The 23,644-nt window shown below is 43.1% G+C and overlaps 1 protein-coding gene across 2 annotated transcripts in view; it reads right to left on the bottom strand.

Annotated features, from left to right (window-relative positions):
• Positions 1-1,986: 1,986 nt before the first annotated feature.
• Positions 1,987-23,644, bottom strand: part of LOC309597388 (myosin heavy chain, skeletal muscle, adult) — a gene marked incomplete at both ends in the record, with an annotated part of 96,167 nt that continues 74,509 nt past the window's right edge. Inside the window, 38 exons of one of the 2 annotated variants that reach the window (XM_082326705.1) lie at positions 1,987-2,142; positions 2,575-2,670; positions 2,814-2,918; positions 3,006-3,176; positions 3,272-3,397; positions 3,796-3,999; positions 6,656-6,964; positions 7,173-7,297; positions 7,470-7,635; positions 7,722-7,905; positions 8,319-8,515; positions 8,788-8,906; positions 9,011-9,137; positions 9,381-9,770; positions 9,853-9,943; positions 10,031-10,176; positions 10,263-10,439; positions 10,648-10,890; positions 11,862-12,117; positions 12,219-12,355; positions 12,441-12,564; positions 12,739-12,856; positions 12,951-13,038; positions 13,560-13,645; positions 13,737-14,046; positions 14,814-14,984; positions 15,685-15,834; positions 15,931-16,049; positions 17,262-17,400; positions 17,478-17,581; positions 17,684-17,782; positions 17,940-18,003; positions 18,882-18,974; positions 19,068-19,182; positions 19,281-19,308; positions 19,634-19,790; positions 19,884-20,027; positions 20,117-20,283. In XM_082326705.1, coding sequence (XP_082182831.1) covers positions 1,987-2,142; positions 2,575-2,670; positions 2,814-2,918; positions 3,006-3,176; positions 3,272-3,397; positions 3,796-3,999; positions 6,656-6,964; positions 7,173-7,297; positions 7,470-7,635; positions 7,722-7,905; positions 8,319-8,515; positions 8,788-8,906; positions 9,011-9,137; positions 9,381-9,770; positions 9,853-9,943; positions 10,031-10,176; positions 10,263-10,439; positions 10,648-10,890; positions 11,862-12,117; positions 12,219-12,355; positions 12,441-12,564; positions 12,739-12,856; positions 12,951-13,038; positions 13,560-13,645; positions 13,737-14,046; positions 14,814-14,984; positions 15,685-15,834; positions 15,931-16,049; positions 17,262-17,400; positions 17,478-17,581; positions 17,684-17,782; positions 17,940-18,003; positions 18,882-18,974; positions 19,068-19,182; positions 19,281-19,308; positions 19,634-19,790; positions 19,884-20,027; positions 20,117-20,283 — 5,801 coding nt within the window. Of the gene's footprint in view, positions 2,143-2,574; positions 2,671-2,813; positions 2,919-3,005; positions 3,177-3,271; positions 3,398-3,795; positions 4,000-6,655; positions 6,965-7,172; positions 7,298-7,469; positions 7,636-7,721; positions 7,906-8,318; positions 8,516-8,787; positions 8,907-9,010; positions 9,138-9,380; positions 9,771-9,852; positions 9,944-10,030; positions 10,177-10,262; positions 10,440-10,647; positions 10,891-11,861; positions 12,118-12,218; positions 12,356-12,440; positions 12,565-12,738; positions 12,857-12,950; positions 13,039-13,559; positions 13,646-13,732; positions 14,047-14,813; positions 14,985-15,684; positions 15,835-15,930; positions 16,050-17,261; positions 17,401-17,477; positions 17,582-17,683; positions 17,783-17,939; positions 18,004-18,881; positions 18,975-19,067; positions 19,183-19,280; positions 19,309-19,633; positions 19,791-19,883; positions 20,028-20,116; positions 20,324-23,644 lie in introns of those variants that run through there. The other variant, XM_082326704.1, reaches the window with a different exon arrangement.

The raw sequence follows: 23,644 nt of genomic DNA, 5'->3' as shown, positions 1-23,644 counted from the left end.
CAAAGAAAATCCTTTTGCTTCCTTTCAAGGTGTGGAAACAAAGGTTTTATCTGGAAAGAAAGAATCCCAGCTATTTCTTGGGAGCATGCTGTGGGAAGGGAGAGAGGAGAGGAGTGGTTTCCCTTCTTTGGGGCCCAGCTATCGCTGGCATTGATGCAGATTTCACAGCTTCACACATAAAGATGCTGTTTCTCAAGAGCATCACTTACACAAGAGTCAACACAGGGTGTCATCTTTTCCTTAATTATATTTAGCTGCTGCCTAGCAAAGGACTTCCATATTTAGTTATAACATGGGAGGATTCCCTGGCTGTAAACCTCAGCATGCTTGGGAGAAGGAGTACTGAATGCTAATCCTGAATGCTGTTGCTGCAAACACACTGACCACTCTGGTCAGTGCAAAAGGCTTCCTTCCTGCTGCCTCCTCCCCACCTCCCCTCCAACAACTCCAGCTCCCTTCCCCAGCAACTTCACAACTTCTTGAAGTCCTCCCTGGAAATGTAGCGGTGTAGAGCTAGCCAGGAACCTTGAGGGACCCCTAAGTGTCCCTGTAGTGAGAGGGAGACAAGTGTCCTTTACCATTCTTGACATCTGCTTGTAGAATCTGCCCTGAGCAGCTACACAATGCACCAGGGTCCAGTGCTGCCAGAACAGCTGTTCCGTATTTTAAATACTGCTTCTTGCCTTGCAAGAAACAGGCTGTGATTTGATTAAAACTTCAGGACAGCACATTTTGTGTGGGTGACTTGTTTCTTCTGTGTCCAGCCACGATGCAGTTAGTATCTACATTCCAACTCATCCACTGCTGCAAGAGTCAGACAGGTAGGATACGGTTTGGCATTATCATCTATGTTATTTTCCTCCATAAAGGGCTGGATTTTGTGATTTCTTTAAAGCTGTAATGTTCCCAGAATTATTCCCACTTCAAGTCTTATCTTAAATTATCAAAACTAGTTCCTTTAGCTTTTTGTATTTATACATAACTCCACATTATTCCTTGGCACAAAAGCTTACTATATTCTTATATTAACATTTCAGTACCAGTAAACACTCTACAGTACTGCAGCAGTTCCTGGCTTGTTCTGGTGGCTCTACATGTTACATTGGTTGAGGTTTACCCCATAGTGAGTCCTCTTGTTCACACTTACTTCTACTCATCTGTTCATCAATCTCCGTTTCATTTACAACAGGAACATTCTGTCTTAATATTGGCTATTGTGTCTAACACAGAAAGTAAGGAACTGCAATGTCTTCTTATCCAAATACAGTATTTGCTTTCCTTTAGAGCTGATTGTTAATAACTTCTCCCATAAAAAAGCTCTGCCTGATCTTTAATTTTGCTCAATAAAAAGCCACTTTCTAGAGTTCGTGGCCTTCACCTGCCTTGTTCAAAGGAGGCAGCACCTCAGTCCTTGCATGGACTCATTCTACCATGAGGACCCAGCACCATCCAGATGCCTTTGGGGCTCCAGATTTTTTTAATAGGGCAACTTGACTCTAACTCCAACTTGCCAAAGTGAGAATGGGACCAGAAAAGAGAGCCTCTGTTTACTGCACCCATTTAGAAAGAGGACTCCCCAACACAGAAAGATTTTGGCTGTGCCAGGACAGACAAGGTACTCATCCTGCCTTTGCCCTGATTGATCCTTTCCTCTTGCCAGTATGGGAATAAAATTAGTATTATTCCCTACCCAGTAATGTAATAGGACACAGTGGAGAAATACTGGACATAGGATAAGTAAAGATCTACTGCTATCCAAGGGTTAGTGTGAAATAAAATTTTTCATTTGGAAATGCCCCAAACTTATGTAACTGCAGAAATGAATTGTAACAACCAAAAGCACTGCTTATACTGTGTATGCAAAGGAAGCTATGGTCTTTATTCTCTAGACATCGACATGGTTACAAAGACTCATTGCAGAAGAAAGCGACTGAGAGGTTCACATTTTGTGCAGCTCTCAGGTCACTTTGCTGCCTCATGACATCCTCACTCTTCCTCTCCTATCTTCTTGCTGTGAAACTCCCGGCTTTTGACTCGGAGCTTGTTGACCTGCGACTCTGCAATGTCAGCCCGCTCCTCGGCTTCCTCCAGCTCATGCTGGATCTTGCGGAACTTGGAGAGGTTGACATTGGACAGCTCCTCCTGTGCAGGGAGAGGGAGTCGGTGGTGAGGAGCCCAGGGCAGGGGTTTCACTCCTCCCGCGCCTCGGCCTTGCAGGGCTGTGGCTCTTCCCTGGGGGAAGGCACAAACCTCCATCCCCCACCCACCACTGCTTACACATAAGCCTCACACAGACCTCCTCATCCTCCCTTATTCAGGACCACCCTGTGACAAGCTTCACCAGTACTGTGTCATGCTTGAGGAGCTATTTTATCACTTGGATTTGTCATTTGTGTACTTATTCTTCTACTTGTTTGGTGCTCAGGTATCAGGGGGTTTTATCTGGATGACAAAGACCCTAAAACCCAGGACTGTTGATCACCAGCATTTTCCAAATATCTGATATTCAGCTCCTCAGCACCTGTGTGACACTCACAGAAAGCAACACTTGGCTATTCTCCAAGCAATACTTACAGCCTCCTCAGCTTGTCTCTTGTAGGATTTCACCTTCATTTGCAGCTTGTCCACCAGATCCTGGAGCCTGAGAATATTCTTCCGGTCTTCCTCAGACTGGAATAGTTGGCAAACAGGAAAGAGAGTGAATTCTGTGGTTTCTCCACACCACGAAATAACATTTTTGCTTGGAGTTCATCTGAAAAGCTTTGGCTTCCTGGGATGAGGGTGTGTCAGCCCGCAGAGGCCTCCTGCCTTACCTGGTAGGTCAGCTCCTTCACCCTCCTCTCGTACTTGCGCACACCCTTCACGGCTTCAGCGCTGCGCTTCTGCTCAGCATCAACCTCCCCTTCCAGCTCCCGCACCTGCAATGAGAAGCCCATCTTTGGAGCTTCCCTGGTATCTCTCCAAGGGACATGGCTCACTCATGCACAAGTAGCAGCCCTACGCACTCTGGCTTCCAGCTTCTGGATTTGCTTCTTGCCTCCTTTCAGAGCCAACTGCTCAGCCTCATCCAGACGGTGCTGCAGGTCCTTCACCGTCTGGTCCAGGTTCTTCTTCATCCTCTCCAGGTGGGCACTGGTGTCCTGCTCCTTCTTCAGCTCTTCGGCCATCATGGCTGCCTGATGAGAGCAAAGGGTCAAAGCCATTTTGGGGCTGGAGACATTTTGGGGAAGAATACACCCACCATCAGCAGTGAAAGGAGCTTCCAACTCACATCTGTGATGGCCTTCTTGGCCTTCTCTTCAGCATTGCGGGCTTCCTGGAGTGTCTCCTCCATTTCGCCCTGAATTTGGGCAATGTCTGTTTCCAGCTTCTTCTTGGTGTTAATCAAGCTGGTGTTCTGTTCAACAACAAAAAATATTGTCCAGTTAGTTCCAAAGCAGAACATTTATTTCAAAAAATTTACCATTTAAATTTAAAGTTCTCATTTATATATCTAATATTAGCATCCTCCTTCAAATGTTGCATGTTGTCATGTACACGTACATGTCATGTACATGTCATGTACATGTACACAGCTAGATAGTGGAGACACCTTAAAATTTTAAGAAGCACTTCTGACTATTGTTAATGCAATCCTACTCGTTTAACTATAATCCAATTCTTTGTACAAAGGTAATAATTCAGGTCCAGGTTAAGTTTTTTATTAGAAGAGATGATTTAAGAATTTACACAGATGAAAAATCTGAAAAGGGGAAAAAAAATGTCTCCTGAGATTTTGAATCTCATGAATCTAACCTGAGTGTGGAGGAGCTGAACTCTCTCACTTGCATCCATCAGTTCCTGCTCAGCCACTTTCCTTGACCTCTCTGTCTGCTCCAGGGCTGCCCGTAGCTCCTCAATTTCAGCCTGCAAGAGGTTTGCTCTGCGCTCCACCATGGCCACCTGCTCCTTCAGGTCCTCCTGTGTCCTGAGAGCATCATCCAAGTGTATCTGGGTATCCTTCAAGAGACGGAAGAGAAATTATAAGGCGGCACAGCACTGTTGCACAGTGGCAATTACCACCAGTCTAATAATTATTACGTCAGTATAATATATATATATTTATAGACATAATATATATTTATATGCAGAATTATTACATCAGTATATGCACAGTATCTAAGAATGTGAGCAGGAGATCGATATTGCGCACTGCCCCAGACTGAGTGACAGCCCTACTTAAATTTAAGGCTGTGCAAGGGGAAGGTAAACTTTAATTCAAACCCCAGCTTACTGACACAGGTAACTTACAAGATAAAGGAAACTGGACCTTTGTCCCTGCTTGTGGCAGAAGAAAGAACCTTCCCCTATCCCCTGAAGTGCCCCTACATAACAGACATGATGTTCTGGGGTTGAAAAATCAAGAGCATACATGTAACTGACAGGATCCAGGAAAAGTCAACCATGTAAAGTTGATCCAACCACCCACTCACATTAGAACCAGTGCCACCAGAAAAGCACATAAGGTATTAGTCATTGGAGATTCCTCACTGAGAGGCACCAAAACACCCATTTACCATCCAGACAATTTCTCTAGAGAAGTTTGCTGCCTACAAGGAGCTCGCATTTGTGATGTCACTGAGAGGATACCAAGCCTGGTGAACCCTTCAGATTATCATGTGCTTCTACTATTCCATGTAGGTTTTAATGATATTGCAACAAGGCAATTTATAACCATCAAAAGAGACTATATATCCCCAGAACAATGTTGAAAGGATCTGGAGCACAGGTGGTGTTCTCCTCTATCCTCCCAGTCAGAGGAAGGCATTCAGGAAGGAGGAGAAAAATTGAACAGGTGAATGCCTGGCTGTCTAGCTGGTGCCATATTCAAGGTTTTGGCTTCTATGATCATGGATCTGCCTTTGAGAAGCTTGGTCTGTTGGGAGCTGACGGGATTCGCCTGATCAAGTGGGGCAAGAGGGTCTTTGCCAACAAGCTGGCCAGAGCTTTAAACTAGACTTAGCAGGGGAAGGGAGTGGAGTTTTGAGTAACAGAGAAGAGACAGGGGCTGCTGATGTATTAGGAAGCAACAGGTAAACATCTGTGAAATGCTGCAAAGGAATTAAGGTTTGTTCCTCTAAAAAGGTGTTATGGTTGACAGCCCAACTGAAGTGTCTCTCTACATAGCATGGGTAATGAACAGGAGGAATTGGAAGCCACTATGCAGCTAGAAAGCCATGATCTAATTGCTGCCTCTGAAACTTCATGGGATGAATCGCATGATTGGAGTGCTGCAATCGGTGGCTATAAACTGTTCAGAAGGGACAGGCAAAGAAGGCGAGGTGGGCAGGTTGCCCTCTATGTAAAAAATGGATTGATTGCACAGAGCTGTCTTTGAAAAACAGTGATGAGCCAGATTGAAAGCTTATGAGTGAAAATTAGAGGCCAAGCACAAAGGACACCTTGTGGCTGGTATTTAGTAGAGGCCACCTGACCACCTGTTGAGGAAGTGTTATTACTTCAACTATGGGAAGGATCGTACTCTCAGGCTCTGATCCTGCTGGGGGACTTGAGTCACCCTGACATCTGCTGGAAAAGCAGCACAGAAAGCTGTAAGCAGTCCAGGACACTCCTGGAGTGAATCAAGGATAATATCTTCATCCAAGGGATAGACAGCCCAACTGGAGGAGAAGCATTACTGGACCTGTTGCTTAACAACACAGATGAACTAATTAGAGATGTCAAGACTGGTGGCAGCCTGGGCTGCAGTGATCATGCCCTGGTGGTATTCACAATCTTGAGCGATATGGGCCAGATGAAGGGTAAGGTCAAGACCCTGAATTTTAGGAGACTGGACTTTCAGTTGTTTAAGGAATTACTGGGTGGGACACCCTGGGAAACTGCCCTCAAGGATAAAGGAGCAGAAAAGAGGTGGCAGCTCTTTAAGAATATTTTTCTTAGAGTGCAAGAGCTCTCAATTCCCATGTGTAAGCAATCAGGCAAGGAAGGCAGTAGAACAGCATGGCTGAGTAAGGACCTCCTGATCAAACTGAACTGTAAGAAGGAAATTCATAGGCAGTGGAACCAAAGACATGTATCCTGTGAAGAATATAGGGATGCTGCCTGGATGTGTAGGGATAGCATCAGGAAAGCTAAGGCACAGTTGAAGCTGAATTCCTGTTGTATTAAGCTTTGGTGTGGCCTCATCTTAAGTATTGTGTGCAGTTCTGGGCCCCACAATTTATAAAGGATGTTGAGGTACTTGAATGCATCTAGAGGAGGGCAACAAAGCTGGTGAAAGGGCTGAGAGGCATGTCCTCTGCAAAGTGAATGAGGACACAGGGTTTGTCAAGTTTGGAGAGAAAGATGCTGAAGGGCGACCTCATTACTCTCTACAGCTTCCTGTGGAGGGGAAGTGAAGAGGGAGGTGCTGATCTCTTCTCCCTGCTACCCAGTGACAGGACATTGTGGATGCCCAATCATTGGAAGTGTTCAAGGTCAGGCTGGATGGGGTTTTGAGCAGTCTAATCTAGTAAAAGATGTCCTTGCCCATGGCAGAGGGGTTGGACTAGATGATCTCTGAAGGTCTCTTTCAATCCAAACCATTCCATGATTCGATGATTCTATGACATTAGACAAGCTAGACACCTACGTGCACATCCTTAGCCTAATATACCTTGAGCACTCCCTGTGTGTTTCTCAGGTTCTTTTGTGCCTCTGCAGCCACGCGGTTGGCATGGCTCAGCTGGATCTCCATTTCATTCAGGTCTCCCTCCATCTTCTTCTTCAGCCGCAGGGCTTCATTCCTGCTCCTGATCTCAGCATCCAGGGTGCTCTGCATGGACTCCACAATTCTGAGGTGGTTTCTCTTCATCTGGTCGATCTCCTCATCTTTCTCTGCTATCTTCCTGTCAATCTCAGACTTCACCTGGTTGAGCTCAAGCTGGAGGCGCAGGATCTTGCCCTCTTCGTGTTCCAGGGAGGCCTGAATAAGAGAGAAACACCATGTCAATAAAAGGATTTTTTCCTACAGCTCTTCTCTCCCAAACTACCTTCAACACAGAAAAATGGGACTATTTTGCTCTGAATGATGTGGAAACTGAGGCCTTGACTTTCCTTGACAGTCCCAACTTTTCTCTCTCACACTGTTCCTCAGTACCCTTCTCTGGAAAACAATGATTATGGGCATGTACCTCAGCTTCCTCCAAGGCAGCCTGGATTTCAGATTTCTCCTGCTCAATCTGCTTCTTGACTTTCTCCAGCTCATGAATCGCCTTTCCTCCCTCGGCAATCTGCTCCGTGAGGTCAGAAATCTCCTCTGTGGGAACAAAGACCAAGGGCATGGTCAGGCACAGAGCAGAATGGGAAGGGCCCTGCCACACCAAGGGGACAGGCAGCTTTGCAGACCTGCAGGCACAGATGCATGTGGAGCGGTGGGTAGTGGTGCAGAGTGAGAAAGCCCTGCCAGGAGCAGAGGCCCAGGGACTTACGCTGCAAGTTCTTGTTCTCACGCTTCAGCGTTTCCAGGTGGTCCAGGGACTCCTCATAGGCATTCTTCATCTTAAACAGCTCCGTGCTGAGGGAGCGAGACTCCTTCTGGGAGGCTTCCAGCTCAGCCTGCGTTTCTTCATACTTCTGCTTCCATTCTGCCAGGATCTGAAGAGAAACGGGGCGTGAGTATGGATGTGGCAATGAGGAGGGGATGCCCTGCCCAGGAGCCCCAGGTCTGGAGTCCAAAAGACCTTGTCAAAGTTCTTCTGCTTCTTATCCAGAGCTGCGCAGGCAGCATTCGATCGCTCCACGTCAATCATCAGGTCCTCCACTTCGTTCTGCAGCCTCTGCTTTGTCTTTTCCAGGGAGGCACATTTGGCATTGACGGCTTCAACGTGTTCCTCTGCATCCTGCAGGCGCTGTGCCAGCTTCTTCCTGCAAGGTGAAAAGCACAGGTCATGGTTTAAGAGTAAAAGGGAGGCTGCGGTGAGTGGTTGATGGATTTTTCACAACAGGATGTTTTACAACTTCATTGAGTATGTATCCTTGCACAGAGAGTGCAAGTCTTCTCCCAGCTAGTCATTGTTTTCCCAGCTCTGATTCCCAGGCTTGAACAACCAGCGTGCCTTCTGTGTCTATCATCCACAGGTTTTCTGTAGTGTTCTCTGGGATGGGGATATTTTCCTCTACATTTCCTAAACCACACCCTTTGGAAGATATACTTTACCTCAACTCTTACCCTGCCCCAAAGCACAGGTTTAACGTTTTATGACGATATTGCGGTTGTGTCTTCAAATTTCCCTTGTTAATCTTCCCCATTTTTTATCTTTCCCACTTTCCCCACATACTTGGCCTCCTCCAGCTCTTCTGTGCGCTGAATAGCGTCCGTCTCATATTTGGTTCTCCACTGGGCCACTTCACTGTTGGCCTTGGACAAGGCACGCTGCAGCTCCCCTTTGGCTTCCTGCTCCTCCTCATATTGTTCCCGGAGCAAGTCACAGTCATGGCGAGCAGACTGCAAGGCGTGGGCCAGGGCGTTCTTGGCCTGGGTAGAGTGTGGGATTGGGACAGAAATGGTAATATCCTGGAAAATCTCTTCCAATGAATTAATTTGACACTGAGACCATGACCGCTGGGAGGGTGTAGGTGATTGTAGGGAAGGGCAGAGGTAAGCCTGGAGGAAAAAAATCCACTAATTGCACTCCCCACAGAAATGAAAATCTTCTCCCAGTATGGCTTGTGCTAATCAGACCCTGTCCCCACTAGGCAGTGTGAAGTTAAGAGTTTTCAATGGCCAGCTGTAGGAAAAGTCATCACCTTTATCTCTTCCTCTAGGTGCCTCTTGAGTTCCTCAATTTGTTGGGTGAAAGCCTGCTTGCCTCTTGACAGCTGAGAAATCAGAGCATCTTTCTCTTCCACCTGGCGTGAATATTCACCTAGGAAAGCACACAGAAAGGAAATATATTAATTGTCATTCATGACCCAAAAAAACTGTTTTAGGATGCTTTACAATTCCGCTGAACAGAGGAGGCTCTCTCACCTGATTCTGTCTGCAGACGAGCTCTTTGAGCATTGAGGTCATTGATCATGCGCTGATGCTCTTCTTCCTTTGTCTTAATCTCACTCAGCTGGTCTTCCAGTGTGCGGCACATCTTCTCCAGATTTGCCTGTGGAGATCACAGAGAAGGAAAGAAGCTTGGTATCTGGGCTCCTCCTTATTCTGAACATCATAATTGTCAGCAGAAAAATGTGAACACAAGTGCAAGCTATATACTGCTCATTGGCGCTACAAGGTTAGAAATAGAGTTCCACAAACAGACAGAGGGTTATATTGTAACCTGACCATATTTTAAAAAGATATGTTACAACATCATTTGTTTTCAAGTTGTTTTCAATATATTTTTCAATACCTTGGCTTTGGAGACAGACTCCATGTTACTGGCCAAGTCGTCAATCTCCATCTTCAGCTCACTCTTCTCCTTCTCCAGCTTCTGCTTCACTCGTTGCAGGTTGTCGATCTGCTCCCCAAGCTCAGCTGTGCTGTCCGCATGCTTCTTCCGCAGGGCAGCAGCCGTGGCTTCGTGCTGCAGCGTGGCTTCTTCGAGGTCACGACGCATCTTCTGAAACTCTGCCTCACGCTTCTTGTTCATCTCAATCTGAGCTGCGGTAGCCCCTCCTGCTTCTTCCAGGCGCTCGCTGATCTCCTCTAGCTCCCTCGAGAGGTCAGCCCGATGCTTCTCTGCTTTTGCCCGAGAGGCACGTTCAGCCTCAATTTCCTCCTCCAGTTCCTCAATGCGAGCCTGGGGAACATTAGGGACCCTTCACACCCGTGCCCTCCTCCTACCTGATGTCTTTCTGAAGGGTAGAAGAGAAGGAACTTGCCTGCAGCTCCTTGATCTTCTTCTGTAATTGCATGCCCAGGGCTTGCTCATCCTCGATTTTGCTCTGGATCTGGCTGATTTCAAAGTCTTTCCTTTGGGCAAAGCAAACCGTGTTAGAGCTCAAAGGAAGAAGACAAGGGCACCAGCCCAGCACTCAGGTGCCCCACAGCCGCACTTACTTCTTCAGTTTCTCATCCAGCTGCTGCTTATCATTTTCCAGATCCATTATGGATTCCTGGGCCAGCTTCAGGTCTCCTTCGAGTTTCCTCTTAGCTCTCTCAAGGTCCATGCGCAGTTTCTTCTCTTGCTCCAGGGACCCTTCCAGCTACAAAGAACAAGACCATCAGTGCTCTGCCAGCCAGGTCGAACTCCATACCTGGACTTATTCTTGCTCTCTGCCTGTGTGCTTACATCGTCCACTTGCTGCTCCAGCTTGGTCTTGGCTTTGGTCAGCGTATTGACTTTGTCCTCTTCTGCCTGCAGGTCGTCCAGTGTCTGCTGATGGGCCTCTTGGAGGGCTTTCTTCTCTTTTGTCAGCTTCACAATGGTCTCGTCCAGGGCTGCCATCTCCTCTGTGAGGTTTTTCACCTACAAATATGAGCAAGTGTCAAAATCTGGTAGAAAACATGTCTGCTGGTGCAGTGACATTTTCACTTTGCATTGTTTTGCCAGCTGTTTAATTTATCCTTTGGATGCTCAGATAAGGCCCAGCTCAAAATTTTCAAACCCAATATGTCTTACAGTAGCAGGCTCTTACTCTTAGAGTCAGTGATGTCTTGGCCCTTTATGTGTGTACCTTGTTTTCAGTGGCATGTTTTTCCTTCTCAACCTTGGCCAGTGTTAACTCAAGGTCATCAATATCTTTCTTCAGCTCTGAACATTCATCCTCCAGTTTCCTCTTCTTGGCTGTCAGCTCAGCGTTAATTTCTTCTTCATCCTCAGCCCTTTCAGTCACCTCCTTTACTTTGGCTTCCAGCTGTATTTTGGTTTTGATGAGCTGATCACACCTTTCCTCAGCATCAGCTAAAGCATCAGCTTCCTGTTGGGAAAATACAGGAAATGTTATTTAATGCTGAAAGAACAGATGTGCATCAGTAAGACCTTTGGGATCACTTTTTGGGAAAAGGTTACTGCATAATTACATTACAAATTACAAATTTAGAATAAATATTTAATCACTTTGGTTTTTTTTCCTGACCTTTTTCATCATCAGAGACTGTGTCTAGCTCCATTGTTTTTCACCTTGTTTATTTCAGCTATGTCAGTGGGTTACTTGGATTTAATTTGATGTTTCCCTTTCCTCCTTTAAAAGGTGATTGTATTTTATAATATGCCATATTCAAATTTATGTGGAAGTATTAAAAAATGTAAATAATTCCACCATTGAGAAAATATTTGAAACTCCCATTAGTAGATTCATACCGAGCAAATACATTCAGCAGACACTAGAACAAATTAATCATTCTGTGAAATGCACACTTCAACTCAAGGGTACTACCTAAATGCTGCCTCAGTTTTATGAGAGGCCAAATGCCATTGGAGACAAATATTCAAAGCTGGCACTTGTGTCATAGGATGTAATGGACATCTGCATCTTCTGGGAGCAGTAGCTACAGGAGCTCCAGTGAGATATGCCATAAGAAATGGCACTAGGCTGTTCATTTTGACAACTGAATTAAGACAGAGTAGTTGGTCAACTGAATCACTGTCCCCACTCCACTAAATACACTACAGTGACTACAATGAGGCTTTATATCAAGATCTCACATAGAGACATTTACAGGTAGGCATTAAGATTAAAATGTCATTCTTAAACTTCACTTTGTAATAGTGAGACTGAGTGGGGAAAGAATGTAGTCTCAGTTTTACATTTAGTTACATGGTGTTCAGCTTAAAATATTTTGTAAGGCACTTTAGTGTGCAATTTGAGAGTTCTGTAGTATGAAAGAAGAGTTAGGACTTATTTACTCATTTCCCCTAAAAAAAAAAAAAAAAAATAATGTTACTCACAGCCTGCACTTGGAGCTGCAAATCATTTTTCTCCTGCACCAGTTTCACCATTTTCTCCTCCAGCTCCTTCCTCTTTGCCTCAGACTTTGCAAGTTCTTCCTTGGTTTTCTCAAACTCTTCCTTCATGTTGGCCATCTCCTTCTCGGATTCTGCACTCTTCAGCAAGGGCTTGATCTTGAAGAACAGCTTCATCCAGGGCCAGTGCTTCACATTCATGAATGCACGAACATTGTACTGGATGCAGAAGATGGACTCCCTGAAGCACAATTAAAATGTGCATTGAATATTTTCAGCATGATAAGTGCCAACACTTTCCCCCACGTACAGTGACTTTAACTGAAGATGAGGAATGTCTACCTCCTCTCCACCATTCTCTGGTACTCCACTCTCATCAGGAAGCCCCTACACATGGCCTGTGTGCGAGTGATGAGCTGTGCCAGCTTCTCATCCCTCATCTCCTCCAGGAGTCCCAGCAGCCCAGCTTTGAAGAACACCTTGAGAAAGGGAATGTTGCCATACATCACTGTCAGGTAGAGCAAAGCACAGACAGGCAGAGAGTGAGTGAAGGAGGGTTTGTACCTTGGTGTGGCCAAATTTGTACTGGGTGTGGTCCACATCGATTGACCCCAGAAGCTTCTCAGAAGCCTTCTTGCTATCAATGAACTGTCCCTCTGGGATAGCACTGGCATTAAGCACCTTGTATCTGTGAAAAGAGAAAAAGGAAGATAAGGTTGTTTTGTCCCAACCAACACACACTAGCTGCTGAACCCCACCAGATCATATACAGCTGTTTTTGACAACAGTGTCCAGCCTGAATGAACATATATGAATGAACCAACATTGCTTTTAATGATGTTGAGAAGGGCAGTGCTCTTACCTCTGCTTGAAGTCAGCATAGAGAACTCTGCTGGGGAAACCTTTCCTGCAAATTCTGATGCCTTCCAGCACGCCGTTACACCGCAGCTGGTGAAGTACCAGTTCATGCTCCATGGCACCTAGCAGTTCAGAGCATAAATGAATACCACAGTTTCCAGTGCAGAGGGGAATGGCTGTATCAGAGGAAGTTGTTTTTCTTCTTGAGCGTCTTACCAGGTGTTTTTGTTTCATTTGGGATGATGCAACGGACAAAATGGGGGTGAGTGCTCCGTAGATTGGTCATCAGCTTGTTTAAGTTTTCCTGTGGGATCATGTGTAGCAGCTTATATTAAAAAAAAAAGTCTCTGTATACGCTGTATCTAGATGCCAAAGAACTAATATAATGAATCCTAGGAGGAAGAAGCTTTCAAATTCAAAATTTAGCTTTAATGAAACCTTCTATGTACTTAAGTATTCTCGTTGAAAGAAAGTTTAAAATTCTGCACCTTAGTCTGTAGAAAGTAAAACACTACTGTACAAAAATTTTCACACAAGTCTTTATACGATTAATATTGATATTACATCCTGGATTTTGAAAAATGTTTTTTACAAAGAATGTAAGTGAACTTTTAAAAGAAATTCAGGGGGTCAGCTGAATACTGCTTGAAACAAATCCCAAATGTGAACAGATAATTACTAGGGAAAGGCAGTGGATAACTTCTGCTCACTTCATACTTATTATTGTTTCATCATAAAACCAAGGTTATGAGAAGAACAGTTTATATAGCTCAGATTTGAAACTATGTTCATGTCACTTTACAAATAATGAAATTCATACTTTACCCGGAAAAGAGCTGACACAGTCTGGAAAGAAGAACCCTTCTTCTTGCCACCTTTCTTTCCACCTCCAGCGCCACCACCGCTAGCCTCTTCAGAAACAAAAAGTTTTTTAACATTTCCTTTTTTGTTGCATCTTTAGATATCATAAATGTTGGAAAAAAAGAATTTTAGAAAACTAACCTGTTTCTGCTCCACCATAGGAGGCAAAAAGTAAAGCCAGTGTCTTCACGGATGATTTCTGGTACAACCCAATGACAGTTTCGTTCAAGGGATCCTTGTTCTTCTCAAGCCAGCCAGTGATATTGTAGTCCACCGTGCCAGCATAGTGCACAAGGGAGAAGTGGGCCTCAGCCTTGCCTTTGGCAGGCTTGGGCTTCTGGAAGTTGCTGGACTTGCCCAGATGCTGGTCATAGAGCTTGTTCTTGAAAGAGGTGTCAGTTGCCTTGGGGAACATGCACTCCTCTTCCAGGATGGAGAAGATGCCCATGGGCTGGAAGATAGATAGTACAATAAAGAAGAGAGAATGCCTGTAGAATAATATGATCACAACTTGGCCTTAAAAGGAATACAGTAAAAGACAGGAAGCTGAGAAACAAACCAATACCCCTGCCATGAAGAAAATTTCTTTCTAAAATGTGAGTTTATAAGATTTACCTGCTTGACTCACACTTTGGCACAGTGCTTCAGGAATGGTTTTTATGCCAAAACCCATGTTAAAAAATCAGGAGGAGAAAGATTATATTTAAAAATGTCTTTCACAAATGTGTCCATTGTTTATTTACTTCAGTTTTTGTACTTTTAATCAACTCCATAAATTATAAGGAACTACAAGAAATCTCTTTCAGTTTTTTGCACTCAGAGGTCAGGCACTGACTGTATTGGCCTGTACTTATTTTACTATGAACTATCTAGAAAAAAATGTATTGTCCACATCACTTTATTCCAGAACCTTAAGAAAATATTTTTATTGTACTTCGGGAGCTGTTCTGTGTTTTTGAAAAAAATATCCTTTAATCAAGCAAGCAGAGATACCTTTCACACACAGAAGGTTTGTGAGGAATGACTTCCATAGTTATCTGTTTACTTTGTAATATGTCTAGTGCATAATAAGCAATCGTACAGATCAAGAGATATTTCAACAACAGAATGCATGAAACTAACCATGGAAGAAACGTTTTTTTTGAATAGCATTTAACCATTTTCAATTTAAAATAATGAGTTCCAAAAAATACAAGATATTTTGTATTAAAAATTTACTTTTTCAATGAGCTCAATGCAGGCAGCCAGGTCCATCCCAAAGTCAATGAACGTCCACTCAATCCCTTCCTTCTTGTACTCTTCCTGCTCCAGCACGAACATGTGGTGGTTGAAGAACTGTTGCAGTTTCTCATTGGTGAAGTTGATGCACAGCTGCTCCAGGCTGTTGAACTTCCAAGTGGAAAAAAAGCCACCCATCATCAACATGCACAGTTCTTGATCATTTTCAGCCCTTTATAAATCTCCCCAGTTAAAACACGACTGCATTACCAGGACCTCACCACAGCAGGACCTATGTACAGCTCCATAAAGAAATACCTACATAGTGCAAATGGAAATTTTTCGAGAGCAGATACTCCTACTGAATCTCCTAAAATTCATAAATTACTTTGGCATTTTTTTCTTCAGCCAAAAAGATGAGTGTGTGCCCTGGTCTCCAATTTTTAGACAGTTGATATCTCTGATTAAACACTTACCTATTCATTCCTTGGTCCTTTAAACAATTTACACATCTTTAACCTGTTATATGTTTGTCAATGGGTCTCCAAATCCTAGTTCTGCTCTAAAGCTCTTATGTAAATTTATTGTAATCATGTTGGGTTTTATAAATCATGAACATTAAGCTCAAACTGTTAAAATATTACAACATATAAAATTCTATTTGCTACTTCTACACAAACAACAGAACTCTATTTTTGTACTGATGAAACTTCTGAGGATTTTGCTCTGTGCTACAAAAGAAAATGAAGGTTTTTTTTCCAGAAAATTGCAAATTATTAGCATGTAAAACCTTCAGAAGAATATTACTTGCAAGTCCTCAGATATAGCTATCTCCCCCTGCAAGAGCAGTCCTCAGACCTGGAATCCTTACATCAAAGATCTCAAAGCCAGCAATGTCCAGCACACCAATGAAGTACTGTCTGGGCTGCTTTGTATCCAGCTGTTGGTTGATGCGAACAACCATCCACAGGAACATCTTCTCATAGACAGCCTTTGCAAGAGCACCCACTGCATTGTTCACCTAGAACAAAGAAGAAAGGAGCAGAAGAAAAACAATATCTGGAGCAAATAGTAAGTGATACAAGCCAGAGCTTCCCAGTCACTGGCTGGTTGTTACCTGCTGCACGGTTTGACCCTTGGTCACATACTCATTCCCAACCTTGACTCGGGGGTAGCAGAGGGCCTTGAGCAAGTCTGCTGAGTTCAGACCCATCAAATAGGCAGCTTTGTCAGCAACTAAGTAGAAGGACAAGGAGACATAAATATTAAGACTAACAAGACATGAAGCATTTTGAGTGATGAACGCTTTCCAAAGCAGCTGCAATATTGAATGTCCTTGTGATCAAACTCTGCTTACTGGATCTCAGAGGAAGCATGAGAGTCATTAAAACAAAAATCATCTTTGTTTTGAAAGCTTTTCAGAGCAGTACACCTAAATGCTATTTGTCTTTAAAAATCTTCACAGAAGCATCTAGAAACAATGTTTTTATTAAAAATTCCTCCTGCAAGCTGAAGTTCATCACTTCAGTCCAGAGCTAATTGGTATCTGTAAGCCAGGCAACAAAACACCAAAGTGTTAGCAGGTTGGCCACCTGAGTGTAATGCAAAACATACATTAGGTACTTGGGCTACCTGTACTCTTTGGCAGCAGCTATAACCCTAAAGGGGAATGCATTCCAAAATTAGAGGTAGTAATTAAGCAGTGCCCCTTTCTGGAGACTTATTGCTATAGTCATAGCAGAAAGGCAGGCATATTCATTCATTCAGGATCAAAACCTAAGAATTCAGTCCTGAAGCTCACCATCTGAGAGCATTCTTTGGAAGAAGTAGACAGGGCTTAGTAATTTTAAACCACATATGCATTATATAACATTTAAGTGATTAAGTAGTCAGCTGAGAAGGAGAAATCTAAGTCAGTTGTTCCCTAGCATAGTGTACCTATGCTTCACTCAGACTTACGTTCAGATAATACTTCTATGTGGTGACAGTTGTGGGTTTGACTCTCCAAAGGAGAAGAAAGAAATTGAAGGAAAGTTCTCTTTTACCTGTGCAAAATTCCTAAATAACATGTGATTTATGAAGGAGAGGTTCTAACACTTAATTTAATGTCTCCATTTTCTTTAAAAAAAGCAACCAGAAATGTATTTGCTGAAAAATCTTTCTCTTCTCAGTGGGTCTTTAATATAAGTACACTGAGCAGGCTGTGCTATCCAAAACTGAGGTAGCCCAGGAAAGAATTATGGACACACATGCAATTTATATTTCAAATAAAGATTAGGTCATAATTGAAAAAAGGGTATATTTTGGATGGCAGTTTCATACCTATATACTAGCTCCACCTAAACACTTTTTTACACATTTCCACTGTTCTCTTTCTCGATCTTCCAAATATTGAATTATTATTGCTACTTCTATTTCTAACAGGTCAGCCGCAGACTTTGCTAATACCTTCTGTGCCATCTGGCTCTGCCTGCTCCTCTCGCTGCTTCTGCTTGAACTTCAGGTTGCCATAGTGCATGACAGCTCCTGTCAGCTTGTAAATGGCTGTTTTTTCATCAGCAGTGAAGCCCAGGATGTCAATGGCACTCTGCAATAGGAACAATAAAATAAAAGCTTTGTCTGGGAAAGATGACAATAGGTACAACTTTTTTGTTCATTACTTACATCTGTAGCCATGAGCTCCTCCTGGTCATTAATGCTGGGAACCGTGATCTCACCTTGACTCACAAAGTGATAGTCGTATGGGTTGGTGGTAATGAGAAGCATGTCTGAAAGTAAGAAGAGGTGACATGCAGGCTTAGTTTAGTCAAGCAAGTAGTAATGTGAGCTGATGCTCAGCAATCTTCCTCCAAGTTAGTCATTCTTCCTACCTATTAGCTCTGGCTTCTTGTTGGACATGATCTGGTAAAATATGTGGTAGCTTCTTTCTGCCTTGAGCTGGAAAGTGACTCTGGACTTCTCCAGCAGATCTGGAGGGAAAATTTAGTTACAAACAAGAGGAAAGTGCAAAAAAGAAATTAGGGAGAAGATAAACAGGGAAGGCAGGATAGATGGTTGGGTGAAAAGGTGTTGCATGGATAGATGGGTGAATGGATGAATTGTGAACGGTTCAGGAAAGTGTCTTACATGTTTCAATATCAGCAGAAGCTAGTTTTCCTGTAGCACCGAAGTGAATTCTGATGAATTTGCCCTTTAAAGTAGTAAAAGTGTTTTAAGATTTACATCATATAGGTAAAATATATATGAAATTTGCCATTTACGCCACTGGGCACAAGATTTTTACTTAAAGACATTTTATTAAGAATCAGCTATATTTCCACTATTGACATAAAGTCATCTTTTACATTTTTCACCATGAAAATAATCAAGTGGCACAGCTGTATATTTTATGTATGCTGAATGTACAAATGGGAAGGAATGGGTGGATTTTGTTAGCCAAACACTTCTAACTATATCCTGCATACAGAGAGCAGTCATCTGGAAATACCTATTTAAATAGTTCAGCTGCTTAAATCTGTCTTGTTCTCAAATAGCCCATTTCACTTTTGATTAATTCATTTTGACATAAAACAAACATATTATTCAAATAGAAACGCTCTCTCCCCACTCCCTCTGTTTCTCTCAGTCTTTTTTCCTTTCTTTCTCTCTTTCTCTCTCCTGCTTTCATTCTTCTTTTTCTTTCTCTGTCTCTCTCTTTCTCTCTTTCTTTCCCATCTTTCCTAACCTTCCTCCCTTTCTTCCTGGTATTCTGTCTATCTGTACGTCTTTTGGCAAACAAACAGAAAGATCAGTAAAAATAAACAAAACTATTGTTTAACACTGCAATACATTATCGGATACAGTGCATGTGATCTGTTATTTTAATTTGTGTCTCAATGCAAAACAGAATTTTTTTCATGCAACCCCTGTTTTTGAAATCTGGCGAATTACCTTTAGGATAAGCAGTAAAGACATGATATGAAAATTCAGTCTTACTCTTGAAAACATAATGGCTGAACAAAAGAAAAGAATGACTGTCATACACTCCTGTTTACTATTTTTCAGGAATCATTTAGTTAAGCAACTTACAAAGCGTGAGGAGTTGTCGTTCCTCACGGTCTTGGCGTTTCCAAAGGCCTCCAGCAGTGGGTTGGCACTGATGATTTGATCCTCAAGCGTTCCCTGCAGGATGATAATTATTGCTGGTGATCCTTTCCAAAAATCATGCCAGGAACACAGAAAAGCATTGATTCCAGCCACTACCTATTAATTTACCTGCATTTTGCCTGACTGCTGCTCCTCCTTCTTCTTATCCCCACTCGCTGCAATTGTTGCAAAGTACTGGATGACACGCTTTGTGTTCACAGTCTTCCCTGCACCGGATTCTCCGCTGTCAAACCAAAGAGAGAAGCAGAGAGCGTGTGGTCAGGCAGGAGGTCCCCTGGCACCCGACAGCCCCGCAGGGACCTGAGCAGGGGTTGTACATACGTGATCAGGATCGACTGGTTCTCGCGATCTGTGAAGAAGCAGAAATACAGTACTTAAAACTCAATGAACAACACAGAAAGAATGAAACATAGTCAGGTAAGTTTAACATTTTCAACTCCATAGTGTCAGCTTGACTTAAAAAAGCAAACAAAGAAGGAAACCTCCACAACACCTCACTGAGTGCAGGGGTGTCTTTCAGCAGAAACAATAGCGTAAAGATAGTAAAATCTGCAGTAGTATCTATGCATCAGAATCATGAAAGCTTTGAAAAAGTCTCCTCGTATTACTGAGACAGAGTATCCCTTCAGAGAAATTCATAGTACAATCGCTCTGAAACAGATGGAGCCACTCACCAGTTAACATGAACTGATAGGCATTGTCAGAGATGGAGAAGATGTGTGGAGGGGCCTCCTGGCGCTTCTTGCCTCGGTAGGCCAACACCACCTCCGGGTTGTACACCGGCAGCCACTTGTAGGGGTTGACAGTGACGCAGAAGAGACCCGAGTAGGTCTGCAAGGAAGGGAGACAGCACGTTGGCTTCCACTTAGCCTGGCAGAGCAGTTCCTCCTAGCCGCCCAAAGGAAGACTGCTGCTGGTACTTACGTAGATCATCCAGGCTGCATAACGCTCTTTGAGGTTGTACAGCACAGCGGGTTCATGGAGGTGGGTCATCATGGCCATGTCCTCAATTTTATCATACTTGGGAGGGTTCATGGAGAAGATTTGATCATCCTTCACGGTCAGGGTCTGTCAGATGAAGAAAGAGATGTGTGTATGTCAGCTAAGAGTTGAGACTGGGAATCAAATGGTGACCATCAGCCTTGTTTTTTACCCACCTCTCCAGCTTCAGTCTTGACAGTGACCTTCCCTGATTCTTTGCTCTGGATTGTCCCTTTCACAAAGGATTCCTTAGGATGTACCACAAAGACAGATGACTTGGCATCAAAAGGCTTGTTCTGGGCCTCAATTCTCTCCTTTTCTGACTTGCGGAGGTAAGGAGCCGCTGCCCCAAAGATGGCCATCTCAGAGTCTGAAGAGGCCATGTCTGCACTTTATGGAGGGTCACGTCAGCAGCGATCACTGTGGAAGAGCAGATACATTGGCCAAACGTGTCAAAAGTAAGTAATTGTTAGTAGAAGAAAAGATGGGAAAAGAAAGATACTGTTTTAATACTATTCATAGCTTTTTTTGAAGTATATTTTTGCCTTGGTGTGATTCAACATTTACAGAAAATGTGAAAATTATATTTTGGGATATCATTTGGCTTAGGGTCCACTGTACTGAAATCACTTTTCAAATATTACATAGTCACTTAGTAGTCAAATATTTAGGCACTGTACTGTGGAGTTAAGAACCTCAAAATTCCTTTCAGCTGCCCAGGCACTCTTTTAAAATTCACTTGAAATTATTATAATGCAGTTTCTTCCCAAGTGATACTAATTCAGAAAGCTTAGAAGGCTCATGCACCACTGTCTGGAGTGGCATACAGACTATTTGAGCATCTTAATGGCTCAATTTCAGTCTCTAAAACATTTGCATTATTGTATTAATGATACTGTTATTTGCTAATTTTAGTGAGTTCTTGAATCCAGGCATAAATGGCTACAATGTCTGTCAAAAAAAGAGTAATGCTGTTCCAGAACACACTGACATAGCTCCATTTCTATTATTTTCTTTTGCTTTTTTAAAATTAATATAATTTTAAGGGAAAAGAAACTTAAACACAAAAATTGAAAGCTCAACTCAGGAATTTAAAAAATAATGATTTTTAAAGCCAGGATTCATTTATCTGAAAAATGACTTCTTTTCTCTCCCCCCCCCCCCCCCCCCCCGAAAAAAACAGTGGGCAGCTGAGGAAAACATTTATTTATTTCTATCCTGTATAGAGATAGGTACCTAATATTTATACAATTTTTAATATTGTGTTATATTTGTACTAAAATGAGAGAGTAACATGGTAATTCTTTACTTGTCCCTGCAGGAACAGGTGGTGGCTTACAGTGGGCTGCAGCTTCCATTTTTTGTAAGGTAGAGAGCAGGCAGATCAGTAAGGGGAACAAACGACAACATTAAGTTTTACAGAGATGGTTGCTCATATTACTGTTACTTCTTTAGTGATGTCATGGCAAATTTTGGACAAAATAATATTTTAATTCACATGGTCTGAGACTAAATGTTGAATTTTGCACTTTTTCCTACTATGCTTATCCAGTTCTACTGCTGCAACAGCAAAGATGGGAAGGCAGCACTCCTTGCTCCCTGTTAGGTCAGTTAAGCAGAAGTGAAGAACGTCCCCATGGGGATTTTCTGGTCTGCCATCAGTGGTCAGAGACTTCAAATGCAGCCACTTAAAGATTGGACTAGATGATCTTCTGAGGTCCCTTCCAACCTGGGCTGTTCTATGATTCTATGATTCACCTGAAAACCTTACCAGCCTTCGGCACCCCACCACCTTCTACTGTGACAACACTGGGTTTGAAAATATCAGGTGAAACAGTGACCATTCACTCAGCCATACAGAAATCGCACCCAATAGGATCTTTCTCTGCTCTCTAAGAATTAATAAATCAGGATCTTACCTCTTGTGACACCAGATGAGTGGCTTGCAGGCTGGCAGCTGGTCAGCACTGTAAAACAGAAATGGCAACTCCCTACTTGCTGCTGTACAGAAATCCAGAGTGAAAACGTGCAGGTGCCTTGAAAGCAGATTTAAAACCTGAGCTGAGAAATTGAGTCCCGTTCTGGAAATGAGCACTGGAGGCAGCAGGAATGTTGTGGCATACAAGGGCACCATCCCCTTCCTGCAAGCCTGCGGACCCCATACACTTACCTTGAAGCTTTCCGTGGAGACAGGGCAGACTTGTCGCAGGGACATTTTATACGATCCAGTCTGCAGATGATACAGATGCCTACTCTTTCTTCGGTCAAAAAATTTTTGGCAAACCTTCTTTGGCAAAGCATTGTCTGGCAAACTGAACTAAGGGCATAATTGTCATTTGACATGACTAGATATAATTAGAAAATTTTGATGTCTTACTGACTATATGAATACATCTCCTATAAATAATTTGACAAGGGTGTTAGGGAGGGAATCTGGACTAGTCAAGGCACTTAGAGAACTTGGATGCAGGACTTATGGATTCTATTGCTGGCTTTCCCACCGACTCACTGTATGACCTGGGGTGGATTGCTTGGTATGTCTGTGCTGCAGCTATCCCAGCTGTACAATGGGGTGACAACATTTATCTTCCCCATGTGATGGTGTGAAGCTTATAAGAAATGCCTAAGAGCAATACATTAAGCAGGTCACTGAGGGAAATAAGTATTACTAAAAGCATTTGACGGTTGTGTTGGTAAAATTCTGAAAGTAGAGGAGTAATCTGGGTCCTTCATTGTGATAGTGCTGGTGCCTGAGAGTCACAGACATGGCAGGATGACTGGTCAAGAGACAAAGATTTGGTCACAGCAGAAGGAGGCTGGAGTCTAGCTGAACTACTGGGTTGGAGTCTAAGAGAGAGATGTAGGAAGAAGAGCATATGTACGCTGGTGCACATGTGCCCATCTGCACACTTGAAATTGCAAAAAAGTGGGGGATTCTCCAAGAAGTGTTTTTATAAGGCTCTGCATGAATTTGTGCTAAAGGAGATGTCATAAGATGTGATTTTTGCTATGTAGGTCAGTACAGCTGAACAACAGATGCTCCTTTCTTTTCTTGATGATGTTTTAATTCATCAGAAAGTAGCCATATTGGCAATTCAGGAAAGGACCTCAATTCTTTCTTATGTCTTTTTTCCAAGTCTAACCTGTCAATCTGTACCATAAATAAAGCACATTGCTGAGGTAAAGATTTGGGCCTGAAGAAATCTATGCCATTTGAATGTTCATACCCCTTTTCAACAAGGAGTGGTTACAGGTCATTACAGAGTCTATGTATCAACCAAGGTTTTTTCCATTCCTGCAGAAATTTCTGCTCCTGCAGAATTCCAGAGCCCTTCCACCATCCCAGAGCTCAGCTCACACATCCAGAAGACAACCTAGGCAAAGAGACTTGTAATCCTCAGTTTATCCGTCAATACACAGCACTGCTTTCCAATTCCTCTAACACAAACAAACCACAGTGTCAGCTAAAGCCTGTCTCCCATATGCATGCTCCCACTGTCAAATTCACCAACCGGGAAAAAAGCAAAGACCCCTTCAGCCCTTCCCCACCCACAGCTCCCAGAAACTAATATCTTGCACATTTACACATTCATACAGTTCCTTCAACAAAAGCTATCAACTAGTTCCTGCCTATATCAGAGCACTAGAGGTGGCACGCAGTCCTGATACTCTGAGAAAGTGGGATTTGCTGGTAGTCCTGGAGA

This window comes from Platalea leucorodia (assembly GCF_965183815.1).
Source record: "Platalea leucorodia genome assembly, chromosome: 14".
NCBI lineage: Eukaryota > Metazoa > Chordata > Aves > Pelecaniformes > Threskiornithidae > Platalea > Platalea leucorodia.
This window is presented reverse-complemented; position numbering and strand designations above follow the sequence as displayed.